The sequence below is a fragment of the Scyliorhinus canicula genome, chromosome 18 (assembly GCF_902713615.1).
Source record: "Scyliorhinus canicula chromosome 18, sScyCan1.1, whole genome shotgun sequence".
In the NCBI taxonomy this organism is placed as follows: domain Eukaryota; kingdom Metazoa; phylum Chordata; class Chondrichthyes; order Carcharhiniformes; family Scyliorhinidae; genus Scyliorhinus; species Scyliorhinus canicula.
This window is the reverse complement of record NC_052163.1, coordinates 41,283,869-41,302,672: the sequence shown is the minus strand read 5'-3', so window position 1 is coordinate 41,302,672 and position 18,804 is coordinate 41,283,869. Positions and strand designations below refer to the sequence as shown.

Here is an 18,804-nt window from a genome sequence, read left to right as displayed (position 1 = left end):
GGCGCGACGCACGGGCTGGGGGCTGGCCCGAGAAAGTCTATGGCTGACCAGCGTTTGGGGTGGGTGGGGTTGGGTTGGGTTGGGTTGTGCCCCCCGACCAGGCTGATCACCTGGAACGTCAGGGGACTGAATGGGCCGGTTAAGAGGGCGTGGGTGTTCGCGCACTTGCGGGCTCTGAGGACGGACGTAATTATGTTGCAGGAGACACATCTGAAAGTGTCTGACCAGACCAGGCTAAGGAAGGGCTGGATTAACCAGGTCTTCCACTCGGACTTGGACTCGAAGTCCAGGGGGGTGGCAATCATGATCAACAAGCGGGTGCAATTTGAGGCGGGGGGCATAGCCACAGACAGGGGGGGCAGATACCTGATGATACGGGGCAGACTGGAGGGGGGGAAGAGTGGTGCTGGTGAATATATATGCCCCGAACTGGGATGACGTGGACTTCATTAAAAGAGTGCTGGGGAAGATCCCGGACCTGGACTCTCGCAGGCTAATAATGGGGGGGGGGGGGGATCTTTAACATGGTCCTTGACCCGGCTTTGGATCGGTTGTGTCCCAGAACGGGTAGACTCCCAGCAATGGCAAGGGAGCTGAAAGGGTTTATGGAGCAAATGGGGGCAGTGGACCCCTGGAGAGTCAGACAGCCGACAAGAAGGGGCTACTCGTTTTACTCGCACGTCCATAAAGTATATTCTAGGATAGATTTCTTCGTACTAAGCAGGGATTGTATAGGGGAGGTAAAGAACACGGAATATTCGGCAATTACTACCTCAGACCATGCCCCGCACTGGGTAGACCTGCAGATCGGGGGGGGGGGGCGAGCTACCAACGCCCACAATGGAGAATAGACGTGGGACTGCTGTCGGAGGAGGGGATCTGTGAGAGGCTTCGGAGGTGTATGCAAAATTACCTGCAGGTGAATGACACGGGGGAGGTCTCAGCGGCGACCCTGTGGGAGGCGCTAAAGGCAGTAGTGCGGGGGGAGCTGATTTCAATTGGGGCCCACAGAGCCAAGGCAGACAGGGCAGAGATGGATAGATTGGTCAGGGAAATGGGTGGGATAGATGAAGAGCACGCGGAGTCCCCGGGGGAGGTTTTACTCAGGGAGAGGCAGAGACTACAGGCAGAACTGGGGGCACTATCCACGAGTAGGACCGTGGAACAGTTTAGGAAGGCGAGGGGCGTGGTGTACGAGCATGGGGAAAAGGCTAGCAGACTGTTAGCGCAGCAACTTAGGAAGAGGGAGGCGGCCAGGGAAATAAGTAGAGTGATGGATGGGGAGGGGCGCAAAGTGGAGGACCCGGCAGGATTGAATAAGGTATTATGGGACTTCTATCGCAAGCTGTATACTTCGGAGCTGCCGGAAGAACCGGAGGAGATGAAAAGGTTTCTGGACGGGTTAACATTCCCAACAGTAGGTGGGGGGGTGAGTGGATGAGCTGGGGGCCCCGATTAGAGTAGAGGAGGTATTGGGGGGCCTAAAGGCCATGCAGTCGGGCAAGTCCCCGGGGCCGGATGGATACCCAGTAGAGTTCTATAGGAAGTTCTCTGAGCTGGTGGGCCCGGTCTTGGCGAGGGTTTTCAACGAGGCAAGGGACAGAGGGACCCTGCCGCCGCCAATGTCGCAAGCCACTATATCACTGATATTGAAGCTGGGTAAAGACCCGGAGGCGTGCGGGTCCGACAGGCCAATCTCCCTGATTAATGTTGACGCCAAGCTCCTGGCAAAGGTACTGGCGGTTCGAATGGAGGACTGCGTACCGGGGAGGACCAAACTGGGTTCGTGAAAGGTAGGCAGCTGGCGGCCAACCTGAGAAGATTACTTAATGTGATAATGATGCCCCCGGCGGGCAGGGAGGTGGAGGTAGTGGTGGCGATGGACGCCGAGAAGGCCTTTGACCAGGTGGCGTGAGACTATCTATGGGAGGTGCTCGGACGGTTTGGGTTTGGGGAGGGACTGGTGGATTGGATCAAATTATTATATCAGGCCCCGAGGGCCAGCGTCAGGACTAACAGAGAAGTGTCGGAGTACTTTAGGCTGTACCGAGGGACCAGACAGGGCTGCCCGCTCTCCCCGCTGCTGTTTGCGCTGGCCATAGAGCCGCTGGTGATTGCGCTGAGAGCCGCAGAGGGATGGAAAGGGGCGGAGTAGAACATAGGGTCTCCCTTTCCGCAGACGACCTGCTCCTGTACGTGTCGGACCCAGTGGCCGGGATGGGAAGTATACTGGGAATGTTGAGGAAGTTCGGCTGGTTCTCAGGGTACACATTAAATATGGCCAAGAGTGAAATTTTTGTGGTGCAGGCAAGGGGCCAGGAGAACAGATTGAGAGGGTTACCGTTTAGGCTGGTTGAGGAAAATTTCCAGTATTTGGGAATCCAGGTGGCACGAGACTGGGGCAGGCTGCACAAGTTAAATTTGGCCAGGGTGGTGGAGCAAATGAAGGGAGAGTTTCGGAGATGGGATGCACTCTCGCTGGCAGGGAGGGTGCAGACTGTAAAGATGACAATCCTCCCTAGATTTCTGTTTGTTTTTCAGTGCCTCCTGATCTTTGTCCCACAGTCCTTCTTCAAAAGAGTTAACAGGATGATCATGAGCTTTGTCTGGGCGGGAAAATCCCCGCGGGTGAAGAAGGCGATGCTGGAGAGGAACCGCAGCGAGGGAGGGCTGGCTTTGCTTGGCAGCCCTGGTCATGGCTCCTCTACCGCTGCCGCCGGCCAGGTACTCCACCAGCCTGGTAGTGGTGGCGACCCTGCGGATATGGGGCCAGTGGAGGAGGCATGTAGGGGAGACGGGGGCATCGGTTTGGGCGCCAATCTGCGACAACCATCGGTTTGCCCCCGGGGGTATGGATCGGGGGTTTCGAGCATGGCGGCGGGTGGGGGTGGGAAGGGTGGGCGATATGTTCCTGGAAGGGAGCTTTGCGAGTTTGAGGAGCTTGGAGGAGAAATTTGGGCTGGTAAGGGGAAATGATTTTAGGTACCTACAATTGCGGGACTTTGTTCGTAGACAGGTCCCATCTTTCCCACGCCTCCCGCCAATGGGGATCCAAGACAGAATAGTCTCTAGGAGGGAAGAAGGGGAGGGTAGAGTCTCTGATATTTATAAGGTGCTCATGAGGGAGGAGGGGTCCCAGACGGAGGAACTGAAACTTAAATGGGAGGAGGAGCTAGACGGGGAAATGGAGGATGGGCTGTGGGCAGAGGCCCTGAGTAGGGTAAATTCGACCGCGACATGTGCCAGGCTCGGGCTGATTCAATTTAAGGTCATTCACCGGGCCCACATGACGGTGGTTCGGATGAGCAAATTCTTTGGGATAGAGGACAAATGCGCTAGGTGCGCGGGAGGACCAGCGAACCACTTTCACATGTTTTGGGCATGCCCTAAGCTTAGGGGGTACTGGGAGGGATTTGCGGGCGTCATGTCCCGGGTGCTAAAAACAAGGGTGGCGATGGGTCCAGGGGTGGCAATTTTTGGGGTTTCGGAAGACCAGGGGGAGAAAGAGGCCGATGTTTTGGCCTTTGCTTCCCTGATTGCCCGGCAACGAATACTATTGGCGTGGAGGGACTCAAAGCCCCCGAAGACTGAGTTCTGGCTTGCGGACATGTCGAGTTTCCTGGGTATGGAAAAAATTAAGTTCGCCCTGAGCGGATCTGTACAGGGCTTCGCCCGGAGGTGGCAACCATTTATTGACTTCTTTGCAGGAGAGTGAGCGTCAGCAGGCGGGGGGGGGGGGGGGGGGGGGGGGGGGAAGAGTAGAGTAGGACGGATAAAATGGCGGGTAGTACCGGTGGGAGAGGAGCGGGCTTGTGCAGTATGTTACGATTGAAGTATTGAATGTACGTGGATGTTTGCACATTTTTGCCTTTTTTGCTTTCTTTCTGTTGATGTTGATGTCTGTAACTATTTACAAAGCCAAAAACTACCTCAATAAAATTGTTTATTAAAAAAAAAAGTTTCATTATAACACGTAGAAACACAAAACAAATACAATCCCAAACGTACCCTCCCTACACTGCTCAAAAAGTAAACAAATCGAAACCAGACAACATCCCCCAACTTCCCTAACATCTGATGGTGACCAACTCCCTGAAAAAGGAAATGAAAGGTTGCCACCTTGAGTAGAACGCTTCTGCCGACCCCCTCATGATATACTTGACCTTCTCTAAGTATATAAACTCCATCAGGTCACTCACGACGAATGACTTTCGAGAAGTGGTGGAACCGGAGTCCTCCACCCAAGCAGAACATGCCTTTGAATTAATGAGGCGAAAGCTACAACATCTGCCTCTACATCCGTTTCCAACTCCGGCTGGTCCGACACCCTGATGCCTTTGGGTTATTAAGTAGGGGAGGCGAGCCTCCGTCTGCAGCTCCGGAGAGTCTGGGACCCCAAAAATAGCCACAAGCGGGCAAGGCTCCAACTCAATCCCAAGAATCCCTGACATGGTGTTGACGAAGGAGACCCAAAAGCTCACACATTTAGGACATAACCAGAACATGTCTGTGTGATTCACCAGACCTTGTGAACAACGCTCGTACTTACCTTCTATTCGTGGAAAAAAAAACACTCATCCGCGCCCTAGTCAGATGCATCCTATGCACCACCTTAAATTGAATTGGGGGTGAAACCCACGCAGACACGGGGAGAATGTGTAAACTCCAGACGGACAGTGACCCAGAGCCGGGATCAAACCTGGGAACTTGGCGCCGTGAGGCAGCAGGGTTAACCACTGTGCCACTGTGCTGCCCCGGACAAAATAATATTAAACAGTTGTACGTTGGCAGAAAGCTGCCTGCCCTTAAATCCAGTCTGTTCCTCCGAAATCACCCGCAGAAGGCAGAGCTCCAAGCACCTTGCCAAACCTTTTGGCAACAGTTTAGCTGTTTAATAGTGAAATAGGACTTGGTCGGATCCTCACCTTCTGTCAAAATCAAAGAGATCGATGCCTGCGATAATGTAGCTGGCAATACCCCCTGGGACAAGGAATCATTAAGCATATCTAACAACAATGGGATAAGCTGACCCGCAAATTTCTTGTAAAATTCTATCGGGAACCTGTCCGTACCCAGAGCCTTACCTGACTGTTGAGTGTCCCTCACAGTTCAGGTGAAACAGAAGTAATAGTCTTATCCCACCCCTCATGAGACTTCATTGCTGCCATTTTCTGGTGCAGCAGTAATTGTGTGTTCTGTACAGTAAAGTGCGATCTTGTATTACAGCGCACACTCTCGGATGATGAGGAGGAAGACGAGGACTACGTTCCATATGTTCCTGTTCAGCAGAGGAAGCAACAGCTGGTGAGTGTTGACTGGACTTATGTTTGTTGAGTTTGAGCAGAATGCTTTCACTAAGCTTGACTCTATGCTACGATCACATGGTTCTGATTGTTTTGATACTTTAGCAACTTGAGGAAGCCAGCGGTAGCAGAACAGAGAGTTATTTAACTATATACAATCACAATTTTCTGTTCACGGCTGTAACTTGCTCCCACTCCTGTCCTTGCTGGGAGAACTAACCATACCAGGCCCTGCTTTGGGCCGGCTTTTATATATAATCTATAACAAGCTCCAGATGGGTGGCCTCCGCCCCCTATCCCCCAGGTTATGTCCCCTGGCCGGGGAATCTAGAAAATGGGGGCGCAGCCTTGGGATAAGGGGAGCGATCATTTAGGACTGATATCCAGGAGAAATTTCTTCACTCAAAGGATTGTGAATTTTTGGAATTCTCTACCCCAGTGGGTGTTAGATGCTCAGTTGTTGAGTATATTCAAATGTAAAGGGATGATATCTAAAGGGACTGGTTTAGCGCAGGGCTAAAGAGCTGGCTTTTAAAGCAGACTAAGGCAGGCCAGCAGTACGGTTCAATTCCCGTACCAGCCTGCCTGAGCAGACGCCGGAATGTGGCAACTAGGGGCTTTTCACAGTAACTTCATTTGAAGCCTACTTGTGAAAATAAGCGAATTTTATTTCATTTCACTATATGATTTTTTTTCATGCACCTATTTCTTACTTTGTTGTATTCTTGGGTTTGGTTCAGTGTGTGGTGTATCGAGTGAAACTTAGATATTTTAAAGAGCCGGTGCTTTGACTGTCACTGCATGTTCCCCAAGTGTTCAGTAAGTGTTGTTTTTTTCAGACTGGATTTTGAAGGCCACAGTGTGGGCCTAATAATGTGTGCATCTGAAATGAATGCTGGTAAAATAACGCCTGTAACAAGATCATGCGATGGTTTAACTCTGAATCATTGCTGCTGCTTGGAAACTGATTGTTTTCTTTGTGTGACCAGATGGAGAAGCTGGTGCGGATACGCAGGAAAGTTGCCTTGGATGATGATCAGGACAGTGACAGCGACCTCCGAGAGGATGATGGGGATGGTCCCCTGGGGCCACGGTCCAATATCAGCCTGTTAGACCAACACCAGCAGCTGAAGGAGAAGGCGGAAGGTGCAGCATTTCTGTAACCATGTCAGGCAGAGTTCGGGAACAGGCTATTCTGTCAGAGGGAGGGGCTAGCTTTGATTCAGTAAATGACTCAACATTGAGGACTGTCCAATCAAAGTAGCCCTTTGACAAAATGTGATGCAGAAATGTACGATTCTCCACTCCATGTTGGATATAGAAAAGTCCGGCACTCAGTGTGCGATATGGAGCTGCCTGATATTCGGTGTGGGATATGGAGCTGTTTGATATTTGGTGTGGGATATGGAGCTGTCTGATATTCGGTGTGAGATATGGAGCTGTCTGATATTCGGTGTGGGATATGGAGCTGTCTGATATTCGGTGTGCGATATGGAGCTGTCTGATATTGGGTGTGGGATATGGAGCTGTCTGATATTCGGTGTGGGATATGGAGCTGTCTGACATTCGGTGTGGGATATAGAGCTGTCTGATATTGGGTGTGGGATATGGAGCTGTCTGATATTCGGTGTGGGATATGGAGCAGTCAGACACTCAGTGTGTGATATGGAGCTGTCTGATATTCGGTGTGGGATATGGAGCTGTCTGATATTCGGTGTGGGATATGGAGCTGTCTGACATTCAGTGTGGGATATGGAGCTGTCTGACATTCGGTGTGGGATATAGAGCTGTCTGATATTTGGTGTGGGATATGGAGCTGTCTGATATTCGGTGTGGGATATGGAGCTGTCTGACATTCAGTGTGCAATATGGAGCTGTCTGATATTCGGTGTGGGATATGGAGCTGTCTGATATTCGGTGTGGGATATGGAGCAGTCAAACACTCAGTTTGCGATATGGAGCTGTCTGATATTCGGTGTGGGATATGGAGCAATCACACTCAGTGTGCGATATGGAGCTGTCTGATATTCGGTGTGGGATATGGAGCAATCACACTCAGTGTGGGGCTTTGGGCAGTCTGACATTGTGTGGGATATGGAGCTGTCTGATATTCGGTGTGGGATATGGAGCAGTCAGACACTCAGTGTGCGATATGGAGCTGTCTGATATTCGGTGTGGGATATGGAGCTGTCTGATATTCGGTGTGGGATATGGAGCAGTCACACTCAGTGTGGGGTTTTGGGCAGTCTGACATTGTGTGGGATATGGAGCAGACTGACATTGTGTGGGATATGGAGCTGTCTGATATTCGGTGTGGGATATGGAGCTGTCAGACACTCGATGTGCGATATGGAGCTGTCATATTCGGTGTGGGATATGGAGCTGTCAGATTCGGTGTGGGATATGGAGCTGTCTGACATTCCGTGTGCAATATGGAGCTGTCTGATATTCGGTGTGGGATATGGAGCTGTCTGATATTCGGTGTGGGATATGGAGCAGTCAGACATTCAGTGTGGGGTTTTGGGCAGTCTGACATTGTGTGGGATATGGAGCAGACTGACATTGTGTGGGATATGGAGCAGTCAGACACTCAGTGTGCGATATGGAGCTGTCTGATATCCGGTGTGGGATATGGAGCTGTCTGATATTCGGTGTGGGATATGGAGCTGTTTGATATTCGGTGTGGGATATGGAGCTGTCTGATATTCGGTGTGGGATATGGAGCAGTCAGACACTCAGTGTGCGATATGGAGCTGTCTGATATTCGGTGTGGGATATGGAGCTGTCTGATATTCGGTGTGGGATATGGAGCTGTCTGATATTCGGTGTGGGATATGGAGCAGTCACACTCAGTGTGGGGCTTTGGGCAGTCTGACATTGTGTGGGATATGGAGCTGTCTGATATTCGGTGTGGGATATGGAGCAGTCAGACACTCAGTGTGCGATATGGAGCTGTCTGATATTCGGTGTGGGATATGGAGCTGTCTGATATTCGGTGTGGGATATGGAGCTGTCTGATATTCGGTGTGGGATATGGAGCAGTCACACTCAGTGTGGGGTTTTGGGCAGTCTGACATTGTGTGGGATATGGAGCTGTCTGATATTCGGTGTGGGATATGGAGCAGTCAGACACTCAGTGTGGGATATGGAGCTGTCTGATATTCGGTGTGGGATATGGAGCTGTTTGATATTCGGTGTGCGATATGGAGCTGTCTGATATTCGGTGTGGGATATGGAGCAGTCAGACACTCAGTGTGTGATATGGAGCTGTCTGATATTCGGTGTGCGATATGGAGCTGTCTGATATTCGGTGTGAGATATGGAGCTGTCTGATATTCGGTGTGCGATATGGAGCTGTCTGATATTCGGTGTGGGATATGGAGCTGTCTGATATTCGGTGTGCGATATGGAGCTGTCTGATATTCGGTGTGGGATATGGAGCAGTCTGACGTTCAGTGTGGGGTTTTGGGCAGTCTGACATTGTGTGGGATATGGAGCAGACTGACATTCATTGAGTGATTGTGGGCCCTCAGACCAAGTCTCGCCATGAAATTGGGGTTGGTTCAACACTCAGTGTGGGATGGGGTCAGCCTGACACAGGGATTTGGGAAACTTGAACCAGGTTGGGATATGTGGCATTGTGTGGGATACTCGCCATGGGATACTGAGCAGTGCGACACTTGCTATGCGATGCAGGGCAGTTTGCAATTGTCCGTGTAATACAGGGTGGAGTGGGGGGGCTTTGATTTGGATCATATCAGGCTGACTGTTCAATTCAGTATTATGCTCATGTCCCTGACTTTTAATCTGGATTTGTTACTGGGTGCTCACATTTTGATTTGCGTTTTGCAGCACGTAAAGAATCTGCTAAAGAAAAGCGTCTGAAAGAAGAGGAGAAAATTCTGGAAAGTGTTGCTGAAGGCAGAGGTCAGTTTAACTGTTGTAACTATTAGCTAGAGAATATTACATTGAATGCACAGCATAGTTGGTCTGTGTGCTGCAGTTTATAATCTACACCACCTTCCTTCCATTTGAAATACCCATTCTCAGCTCTCTCTCTCTCCTCCCACCTTACCCTCCATATCTCTTTATTTAAATTCTGCCCTCCATTCCACTATGTTTCAACAGAATAGAAAACTAAAGATCTTTGGATTCCCTTGAAGCTCACCTCACTGACACCATGATGCCCAGCAATTCCAGTGAGGCCAGACTGCATGTGACTGACAGATCATCAGTCAGAAGAATGGAGAGCCCAGTGAGGTGTCCATATTCTCTGGCTTGAATCACACAGAGTTCTGTGGAAGGATCATTTAGATCTGAAACGGTTAACTCTGATCCTCTCCACAGATGCAGCCAGATCTGCTGAGTTTATCCAGCATTTTTTATTTTTACTTTAAATCTGTGCCGTCTCGTTCTCAATCCTTCCACAAGCAGAAACAGTTCTCTGTATCCACTCTGTCCAGCTCCACCCCCCTGATTTTGAACACCTCAGTTGAATCTCCTCTTAGTGTTCTTCTCTCCCAGAAGAACAGTCCCAACTTCTTTAATCTATTTTAGAACAGAATTCATAGAATCCCTACAGTGTAGAAGGAGGACGTTCGGCCCATCGAGTCTGCACCGACTCTCCGAAAGAACACTCTGCTTATGTCCATTCCCCTGCCCTATCCCCATAACCCCGCGCATTATACATGACCAATCCACCTAACCTGCACATCTTTGGACACTAAGTAGAAACGGCATGGTAGCACAGTGGTTAACACTGTTGCTTTACAGCACCAGGGTCCCTGGTTTGATTCCCGGCTTGGGTCACTGTCTGTGCGGAGTCGGCACGTTCTCCCTGTCTAAGCCTGGGTTTCCTCCGTGTGCTCCAGTTTCCTCCCACAAGTCCAGAAAGACGTGCTGTTAAGTGAATTGGACATTCTGAATTCTCCCTCCGTGTACCCGAACAGACGCCGAAATGTGGCAACTAGAGGCTTTTCACAGTAACTTCATTGCAGTCTTAATGTGAACCTAATGTGACAATAATAAAGATTATTGTTATTGAATTTAGCATGACAAATCCACCTAATCTGCCCATTTTTGGATTGTGGGAGGAAACCACGCAGATAAAAGGAGAATGTGCAAACTCCACAGACAGTCACTCAAGGCTGGAATTGAACCCAGGTCCCTGGTGCTGTGAGACAGCAGTGTTAACCACGATGCCACCTTGGCTGAAGTTTCCTATCCATGGAACCATTTTCGTGAATCTCTCCTGCACTCTGTCCAATATGTTCGCATCCTTTTTAACGTGTGACGCCCAGAGCTGAACATAGTATTCCAGCTGAGATCTAACGAGTGTCTTGGATAAGTTCAGCATAACCTCCTTGCTCTTGTACTCTATGCCCCTCTTGATGAAACCCAAAATATTGTATGCTTTATTAACTGCTCTCGCCACCTTCAATGATCTATGCAGGTATACACCGAGATCTGTCTGCTTCTTTAGAATTGCATCCTTTATTTTGTTTTCATCTCTCCATGTTCTTCCTACCAGTGACAGTGATGCTGATACTGGCTTCGTTCACTGCCAAGTTGCTTGGCCAAGGCCTCCGAGATATTGCTGTGTGTGGAGTCATATAATCATGTCGCACATGAGGATGCTATTCAGCCCATCATGCCCATGCCAAATATTTTAAAGAACTATCCAGTTAGTCTCCCTCCCCTGCTCTCTCCCTATAGCCCTGCAAATTTTTGTTTCCAAATTTATATACGGTTCTCTTTCGCAAATTATTTTGGAATCCACTTCCATCGTCCTTTTAAGGCAGTGTATTCCAGATTATAACTAAGTGTAAAGACATTTCTACTCCTCTTATCTTTGATTCTTTTGCCAATTTCCTTAAATCTGTGTCCCCTGGGCGGCATGGTGGCGCAGTGGTTAGCACTGCTGTCTCACAGCGCTGAGGACAACCCAAAGATATGCAGGTAGGTAGATGGCCATACTAAATTGTTCCTTAATTGGAAAAGGAAAGAATTGGGTACTCTAAATTTATTTTAAATAATAAATCTGTGTCCCCTGCTTACTGCGCCTTCTACCTGCGAGTTTATTTCTCCCTGGCTAGTCTATTAAAACTTTGAACGTTTCTTATAAATCGTCCATTGCCTTCCCTGCAAGGAGGGCAAGCTGCCTGTTGGTTCTTTTGCCATCCTGCATTGCAGGCAGATTTTTCCCACCTCTGCTCAGTCCAGTTACTGTGAATATACTGAACATTCACAGCCATTCCTATACTTTGATTTCTGGAGAGCTCGCTTGGCGACCATTGATTAAAAGAAAAACAATCCTTGTTATAATCCTACCAGAGCAAATCATGGGCTCATACTGCTGAGAGTAAGACATTGGCAAGCTGTGGTCAAACATTGCTTTGATTTCTTTTGTAGCTCTGATGTCTGTGAAGGAAATGGCGAAAGGCATAACCTATGATGACCCAATCAAAACCAGGTTAGCTTCCCGATTTAATTATTCCGTATTTCCTGTGTTGTCAAAGATTTAAGAAAATGTTGAAGTTCCAGTGCAAACTACTGTTTAAATTATAAATAGAATATATTGAAATTGTGGAAGTAAGATTGATGTGATTATAAACCATGAGGAGACTGTGCCACTAAACAAAGAGCGGAGACAAATCATTTAAAAAATAAATAAATTTGGAGTACCTAATTATTATTTTCCAATTAAGGGGCAATTTAGCATGGCCAATCCACCTACCCTGCACATCGTTGGGTTGTGGGGGTGAAACCCACACAGACACGGACAAACTCCACACAGACAGTGACTCAGGGCCTGGATTCGAACCAGGGTCCCCAGCGCCTTAGGCAGCAGTGCTAACCGCTGTGCCACCGTGCTGCCCTCGGAGACAAATCATAATAGTCAACATCAGATGATGAAGACCAGCAAAAATGATTTAAAAGAAAAGCCAGTTTGACAAATTTACTGGGAGTGCAGTCAGTGTGCACATGGATTTTCAGAAAGTGCTGCCAATATGTTTCAGAGGGCACTTGTTGCAAACTACCTCTGCTGCTTTGCTCCTACCCCAGTTGGTCTCTCAGCCCCCACCCTATTCAGCAGGTCCCCTATGCCCACCCCAGCTCGCTAAATCCCTGCAGCGCTGCCCACTAACCACCACCTCGATGGGTTAATCCCCACTCCATTGGTTTGGTCCCTGCCTTCCTGAGTGTGTATGTCCTACACCTCATCCATGTGGGCACTCCCACTCCACCCCTATGTGGGCAGTATTCAGTTGTCCCAGTTGCAGCACTTTGCTGTCAAACCAAGGACAGGACTTGACACAATTGCTGCAGTCCATCCACTCGCCCTATGTTAACATGAATGTATGTGCCCCGTGTTGTTGGAATACTGAAAATGCAACTAGATGACACTGTCCACAGGGAGTAAGTTGCACCAGTCAGTGTGCTGTTGAGCAGAGGCACATGTAGACCTAAGCATGGAGACAGCTCCAAGCCTGTACCCTTTGCTGTACACGTGAAAATAGTTTTAGTAGTTAATAAAGAGTAGCAACACCAAAAATCCTTCCTTGATTCGGAGATGGACTGGGGTGGGCACAGTAAGAAGTCTTACAACACCAAATTAAAGACCGACAGGTTTGTTTGGAATCACTTGCTTTCAGAGCACAACTCCTCCATCAGGTGAGTGAAGAAGTAGGTTCCACAAACACACATATAGATGGACAAAGTCAATGATGCAAGATGATACTTTGAATGCGAGTCTTTACAGGTAATTAAGTCTTTACGGATCCAGACTTTGCGACTGGAGAGAGGGCGAATCACAGGTTAAAGTGATGTGAATTGTCTCAAGCCACGACGGTTGGTAGGATTTCACAGGCCCAGACTTGATAGTGGGGGGGTGAATGTAGTGAGACATGAACCCAAGGTCCCAGTTGAGGCCGTACCCATGCGCGCGGAACTTGGCTATCAGTTTCTGCTTGATGATTCTGCCTTGTCGCGCATCCTGTAGGCCGCCTTGGAGAACGCTTACCCAAAGATCGGGGGCTAAATGCTCTTGACTGCTGAAGTGTTCCCTGACTGGAAGGGAACATTCCTGCCTGGTGATTGTCGCGCAATGTCCGTTCATCCATTGTTGCAGCATCTTCATGGTCTTGCCATGTACCACGCCTCGGGACATCCTTTCCTCCAGCGCATGAGGTAGACAACGTTGGCGAGTAGTAGCACAAGTATGTACCGCATTTCTGGTGGGTGGCATTCTCACTTGTAATGGTGGTAACCATGTCAATGATCTGGCACGTCTTGCAGAAGTTGCTATGGCAGGGTTGTGTGGTGTTGTGGTCGCCGTTTCTCCTGAAGGCTGGGTAGTTTGCTGCAACAATGGTTTGTTGAGGTTTCGCGGTTGTTTGAAGGCAAGTAGTGTGGATGGTCTTGGCAAGATGTTCGGCTTCATCGATAATGTGTTGAAGGCTGCGAAGAAAATGTCGCACTTTCTCCGCTTCGGGGAAGTACTGGACGACGAAGGGTACTCTTTCGGTTGTGTCCCATGTTTGTCTTCTGAGGAGGTTGGTGCGTTTGTTTTGTTGTGGCGCGTTGGAAATGTCGATCGATGAGTCGAGCGCCATATCCCGTTCGTACGAGGGTGTCTTTCAGTGTCTGTAGATGTCTGTTACATTCCTCCTCGTTTGAGCAGATCCTGTGTATACAGTGGGCTTGTCCATTGGGGACGGCTTCTTTAATGTGTTGAGGATGGAAGCTGGATAAGTGGAGCATCATGAGGTGTTGCGTGGGCTTGCGGTAAAGTGAAATGCTGAGGTGATTGTCCTTGATGGAGATGTGTGTGTCCAAGAATGCAACCGATTTTGGAGAGTAGTCCATGGTGAGTCTGATGGTGGGATGGAACTTATTGATGTCATTATGTAGTCGTTTCAGTGATCTTCGCTGTGGGTCTCCAAGGCGGCCTTCAGGATGCCCGACAACGCAGAATCGCCGAGCAGAAACTGATAGCCAAGTTCTGCACGCATGAGTGCGACCTCAACTGGGACCTTGGATTCATGTCTCACTGCATTCACCCCCAACCATCTGGCCTGGGCTTGCGAAATCCTACCAACCGTCCTGGCTTGAGACAATTCACACTTCTTTAACTTGTGATTAGCCCTCTCTCCAGTCGCACTGTCTGGACCTGTAAAGTCTTAATTACCTGTGAAGACCTGCAGTCAAAGTATCATCTTGCATTATTGACTTTGTCTATATATGTGTTTGTGGAACCCACCTCTTCACTTACCTGATGACGGCGCTGTGCTCCGAAAGCTAGTGATTCCAAACAAACCTGTTGGACTTTAACCTGGTGTTGTAAAACTTCTTACTATTCCTTGATTCAGCATCTGTTAATGAAATATCTTGAGATGTTTGTTTTTCTTTTCTAAAGGCATTATAAAAAATAAGATGTTACTGCAACTCTAAAATGAAAATTGGAATCACATTTAAAGGAGAGGAATATATCAAGCTATGGGGAGAAATTGATGCAGATGTTTTATATTCCTAACACAGAACCTTTTATGCTGTGAACGTTCATTGTTGTATGGCTTTACAACACATTATTGTCCTCAGAGCTTTAAATAGTTTGTGAGTGTTTCAAACTATCCCTAGTAAACTGATAAATTGAATAGTTGCTCATGAACATGCGAATTAGGAGCAAGAGTAGGCCATTCAGCTCCTCGAGCCTACTCTGCCATTTAATAACATCATGGCTGATCGGATTGTTGCTCAACTCCACATTCGCCTATCCCCGTTAACCTTTGACTCCCTTGTTAGTCAAGAACCTATCTAATTCAGCCTTAAAAATATTCTTTAACGTGCCTCCAGCTGTCTCCAGAGTAGAGAGAGTTCCAAAGATTTCAGACGCTCCGAGGAGAAAAGATAATTTAATCTCCCAATTTTGGGGCCCACTGTATCCCCAAGTTGTCGTCTCTTCGCATAGGGAGACATCCTTTCAGCACCCAACCTATCAAGTCTCCTCCAGGTCTTCTATGTTTCAATAAGATCGCCTGTCATTCTTCTAAACTCCAATGAATACAGGCCCAGCCTGTCGATACTTTCCACCTAAGATAACAACCCCATCCCAGGTATCAGTCAAGTGAATCTTCTCAGAACTGCTTCTGAGGCATTTATATCAATTTTTAAATAAGGAGACCAAAAACTGTACATAGCACTGCAGATGTGATCTCCAACCACCATCTGGTTAAAACATTCCTCTTTATATATTCCATTCCCCTTGCAATAAATGTCAAATTTCATTTGTGTTATATTTCTTTGTTGCCGCAAAGAGAAAAGGTATGGAAGTGCTCACTTTCTGGATTCTTGTTAAAACACAATGAGAGGGGCGTACCCTTGCAAACACTCTGCTGACGTCACTACACATCATATGATGCATAATCAGCAGGAATCTATTCCAAGGTACATAACACTTAATTAGTGCAATGACAACAATTACTATTTATACAATACATCCCCATATACATTATTTCTATACGTGTATACAATTCAGTAAGACAGTCTCTGTGGTGGACGTCTATTGCTTTTTGGTGGAATTCAGTGTTCTTGAACATGGCTACTTGCAACCTCATTCCTTTCTGTAGATAGTACTTTCAGCATCTGTCACTAAAGGCATTGGAAAGTCCAAAGAAACAGAATTTGAACTCGTCACTGTCTCTGGTCTCTGTCCAAAGTATAGCTCTCTCGATCTTCCAGAGGTAGAACCTCTTGAGAAGTTTCTGTGAACTTGCTTTGTGCAGCAAGTAACTGGTCAGCATGATATCGTCAAACTCTTGATCATCCGCCTATTTGGTGTATGATATTGGACCTGTCTTTGCCAGGATCATAGCTGGTACCCATTTCTTGTTTGTTGTGTAGCTCCTAGCTAACACTCTCTCCTTGGTTTGAATACTTGCTTTTTTAGAGGATTTTCTCCCTCCTTGCAATTTGTCCTTGTCATTTGACAATCTCTGAGGTATCAGGTGGAGTTAATAAATCAAACCGTGAACTTCTGGGAGTGGCTATGCGGTGAGCAATTACACACGTGGTGGCCCCCGACAGGGTACATTGTTTCTGGCCCTTTTAGTCTGGTTTATGGGCAATTCTTGGAGGGAATTAGTGTTATTTGATGGAATAAGATCTCCTTGTACGAGTAATGTCCGGCAAATATAACACAAGGCAGAAAGTTGGGCAAGGGTTTGTCGTCAGACCCGTCCCTCGAGCCTCGGGTTGGGGGGGGGGGGGGGGGGGGGACGACGACATGGCGGAGGCTTCTGTTGTGTCATTGGCCCTCAGTGGTCGACTGAGACGTTGGTTAGCTTCTTGACCGATGAATAGAAGAAGTAGTAGCAGGCGGTTGCTGATGATATGGAGAAGGCAACAGAGTGAGCTTCGGCCCCAATTTGGGTGGCCATGGACAAGATGGATCAGCAGATAGAGGTACAAGTGGCGACAGATAAAGAAGATGGAGGTGGCACTCTCTGACCATAATGATCGGATTGTCTTCCTAGAGGCAGAGATGGCATGGTTGGCTGAGGAGTGTAGCGTGCCATGGTTGACGATCTGGAGAATTGCCCCAGATACCAAAACGTATGAATGTTGGGCCGCCGGAGGTCCTGGAGGGCTCAAACCCCATGGACTATATGTCCAAGATGTTCAGAAATTTCTGGGGAGGGGTTGAACTCCTGAGTTGGACCCGGTCCATCGGTCGCTGAGACAGAAGACCAGATCTGGGGAGCCACCATGGGTGATCATAGTCAGATTTCCTCAATACCTTGATAAGAAACGGGTCCTGAGGTGGGTGAAGGACCCTCGGGACTGTAGACGGGAGGGCCAAGATGTTGGGGCAGAGCTGATGAGAAGGCATGTGGCGTTTAATAAAGCCAAGGCGCTGTGCAAGAACAAGGTGAGGTTTGGTGTGATGTGACCCGGCTCTTCGGGTGACTTTCACGGTCAAGAGTCTATTACTGCGATGAGCCGGAGGATGTGAATTAGTTTGTCAAGAAGCACGGACGGGGTTGAAATAAAAAGCTTAAAGACTATGGAGTCTGTTTGTTCATTGTTAAGTTCATCTGTATTTGTATTTTTTGTGGGATTTTTGTGGGGGCTTGGGATTGTGACAGGTCTTATTGGGTGTTTTTTTCTGGGCCAAGTTGGGGTTTGTACGTTGTACTGTTGGGGGTTTTTTTGGAGGAGGGGTGTGGATATTGATTTTCCTCCATTTTTTCTGCATTATTTTGTTTGGTATGGACGGGATTTTGATTGTTGATGTACTGTTTAGTTGACATTGATTTCTACCCTGTGCGGGTGCACCCTGCAAGCAGTATAGTTAGTTAACGAGAGCAGAGAAGGAAAGATGTCGGCAGTTTCTTACCATTGGTTGTTTTTTTTTGATTTTTTAAGGTAATGAGCTTTTTGTTCTGCTCTGTTTGGGTTGGTGACAGGGAAGGGGAGGGGAGCTTTTGTTGGCGGTTTCTTTGGTTTCAGGTTGGGGTGGGGACGGTTCCTTTGTCGTTGGGCTGGCTGATGGGGGAACTGGAGGCCATCTTGGCTGTGCTGGAGCTTGTGCAGGTTGGGTGCCTCACGAGGTGGATATGCTTACCACTGGGTTGTGTATGTGTGTGGTGTGTGTTGAGGGGGGGGGGGGGGGTCGGTGATTATATTGGATCATGATCCTCATTTTGTGGACCTGATGTTGGAGTCGGGCAGCTCTCAGCGACTTCTGTGGAGACTGGACACGGTGTTGCTCACAGACAAAAGAGTTTTTGTGAGCGTGTAGCCTCTGCCATTGGGGAGTACATTGAGTTCAACAGGAATGAGGCAGTCTCGCCTTCCATGCTCTGGGAAGCCCTGAAGGTGGTTATTAGATGGGGAGATAGTATCTTCTTATAAAGCGCATAGGGATAAATAGGATAAAATGGAGAGGCAGAGGCTGGGTGGACTCCATTCGTGAGGTGGTGCCATACTCAATCGCCCCGACACCGGAGTTATTGGCGGAAAGAAAGAAATTGCAAATGGATTTGACGTTGCTGAGAATGGGTAAGGCCGTGAGCCAGCTGTGACCCAGTCCTGTCTGTCGGCTCACCAGCTGAGACAGCAGCCTGCCTCCCGAGAGACAGTGTAGGTTAGGTTTCTGCCGCAGAGAAGACTAATGAGGTGGTTTCTGCCGCAGAGAAGACTAATGAGGTGGTTGAGGCATTCTAATGTGGGTTGTATGAGTCAGAGCCCCCGGAGGAGGTTTCATCAATGAAACAATTTTTGGATGGGTTGAACTTTCTGGAGGTGGAGCAGGAAAGAAGGCAGGAGCTGGAGACGCCGATAGGGCCAGAGGAGATCATGAGCTGTACCTGGTTAATGCAGGCGGGCAAAGCACCGGTCCAGATGGGTTCCCCATTGAATTTTACAAAACGTTTGCCTGTGAGTTGGTCCCTCTTATGCTGGATATGTTTAATGATTCCATGTCCCGGGGGTGTTGCTG

The 18,804-nt window shown here is 48.4% G+C and overlaps 1 protein-coding gene across 1 annotated transcript in view; it reads left to right on the top strand.

The window, feature by feature from the left end:
- The window catches only part of LOC119953109 (probable ATP-dependent RNA helicase DDX41), a 92,448-nt gene that overhangs the window by 4,499 nt on the left and 69,145 nt on the right, over nucleotides 1-18,804 (top strand). The window contains exons 2-5 of the mRNA XM_038776959.1: nucleotides 5,227-5,304; nucleotides 6,293-6,449; nucleotides 9,156-9,230; nucleotides 11,715-11,775. Coding sequence (XP_038632887.1) covers nucleotides 5,227-5,304; nucleotides 6,293-6,449; nucleotides 9,156-9,230; nucleotides 11,715-11,775 — 371 coding nt within the window. The remainder of the gene's footprint in view (nucleotides 1-5,226; nucleotides 5,305-6,292; nucleotides 6,450-9,155; nucleotides 9,231-11,714; nucleotides 11,776-18,804) is intronic.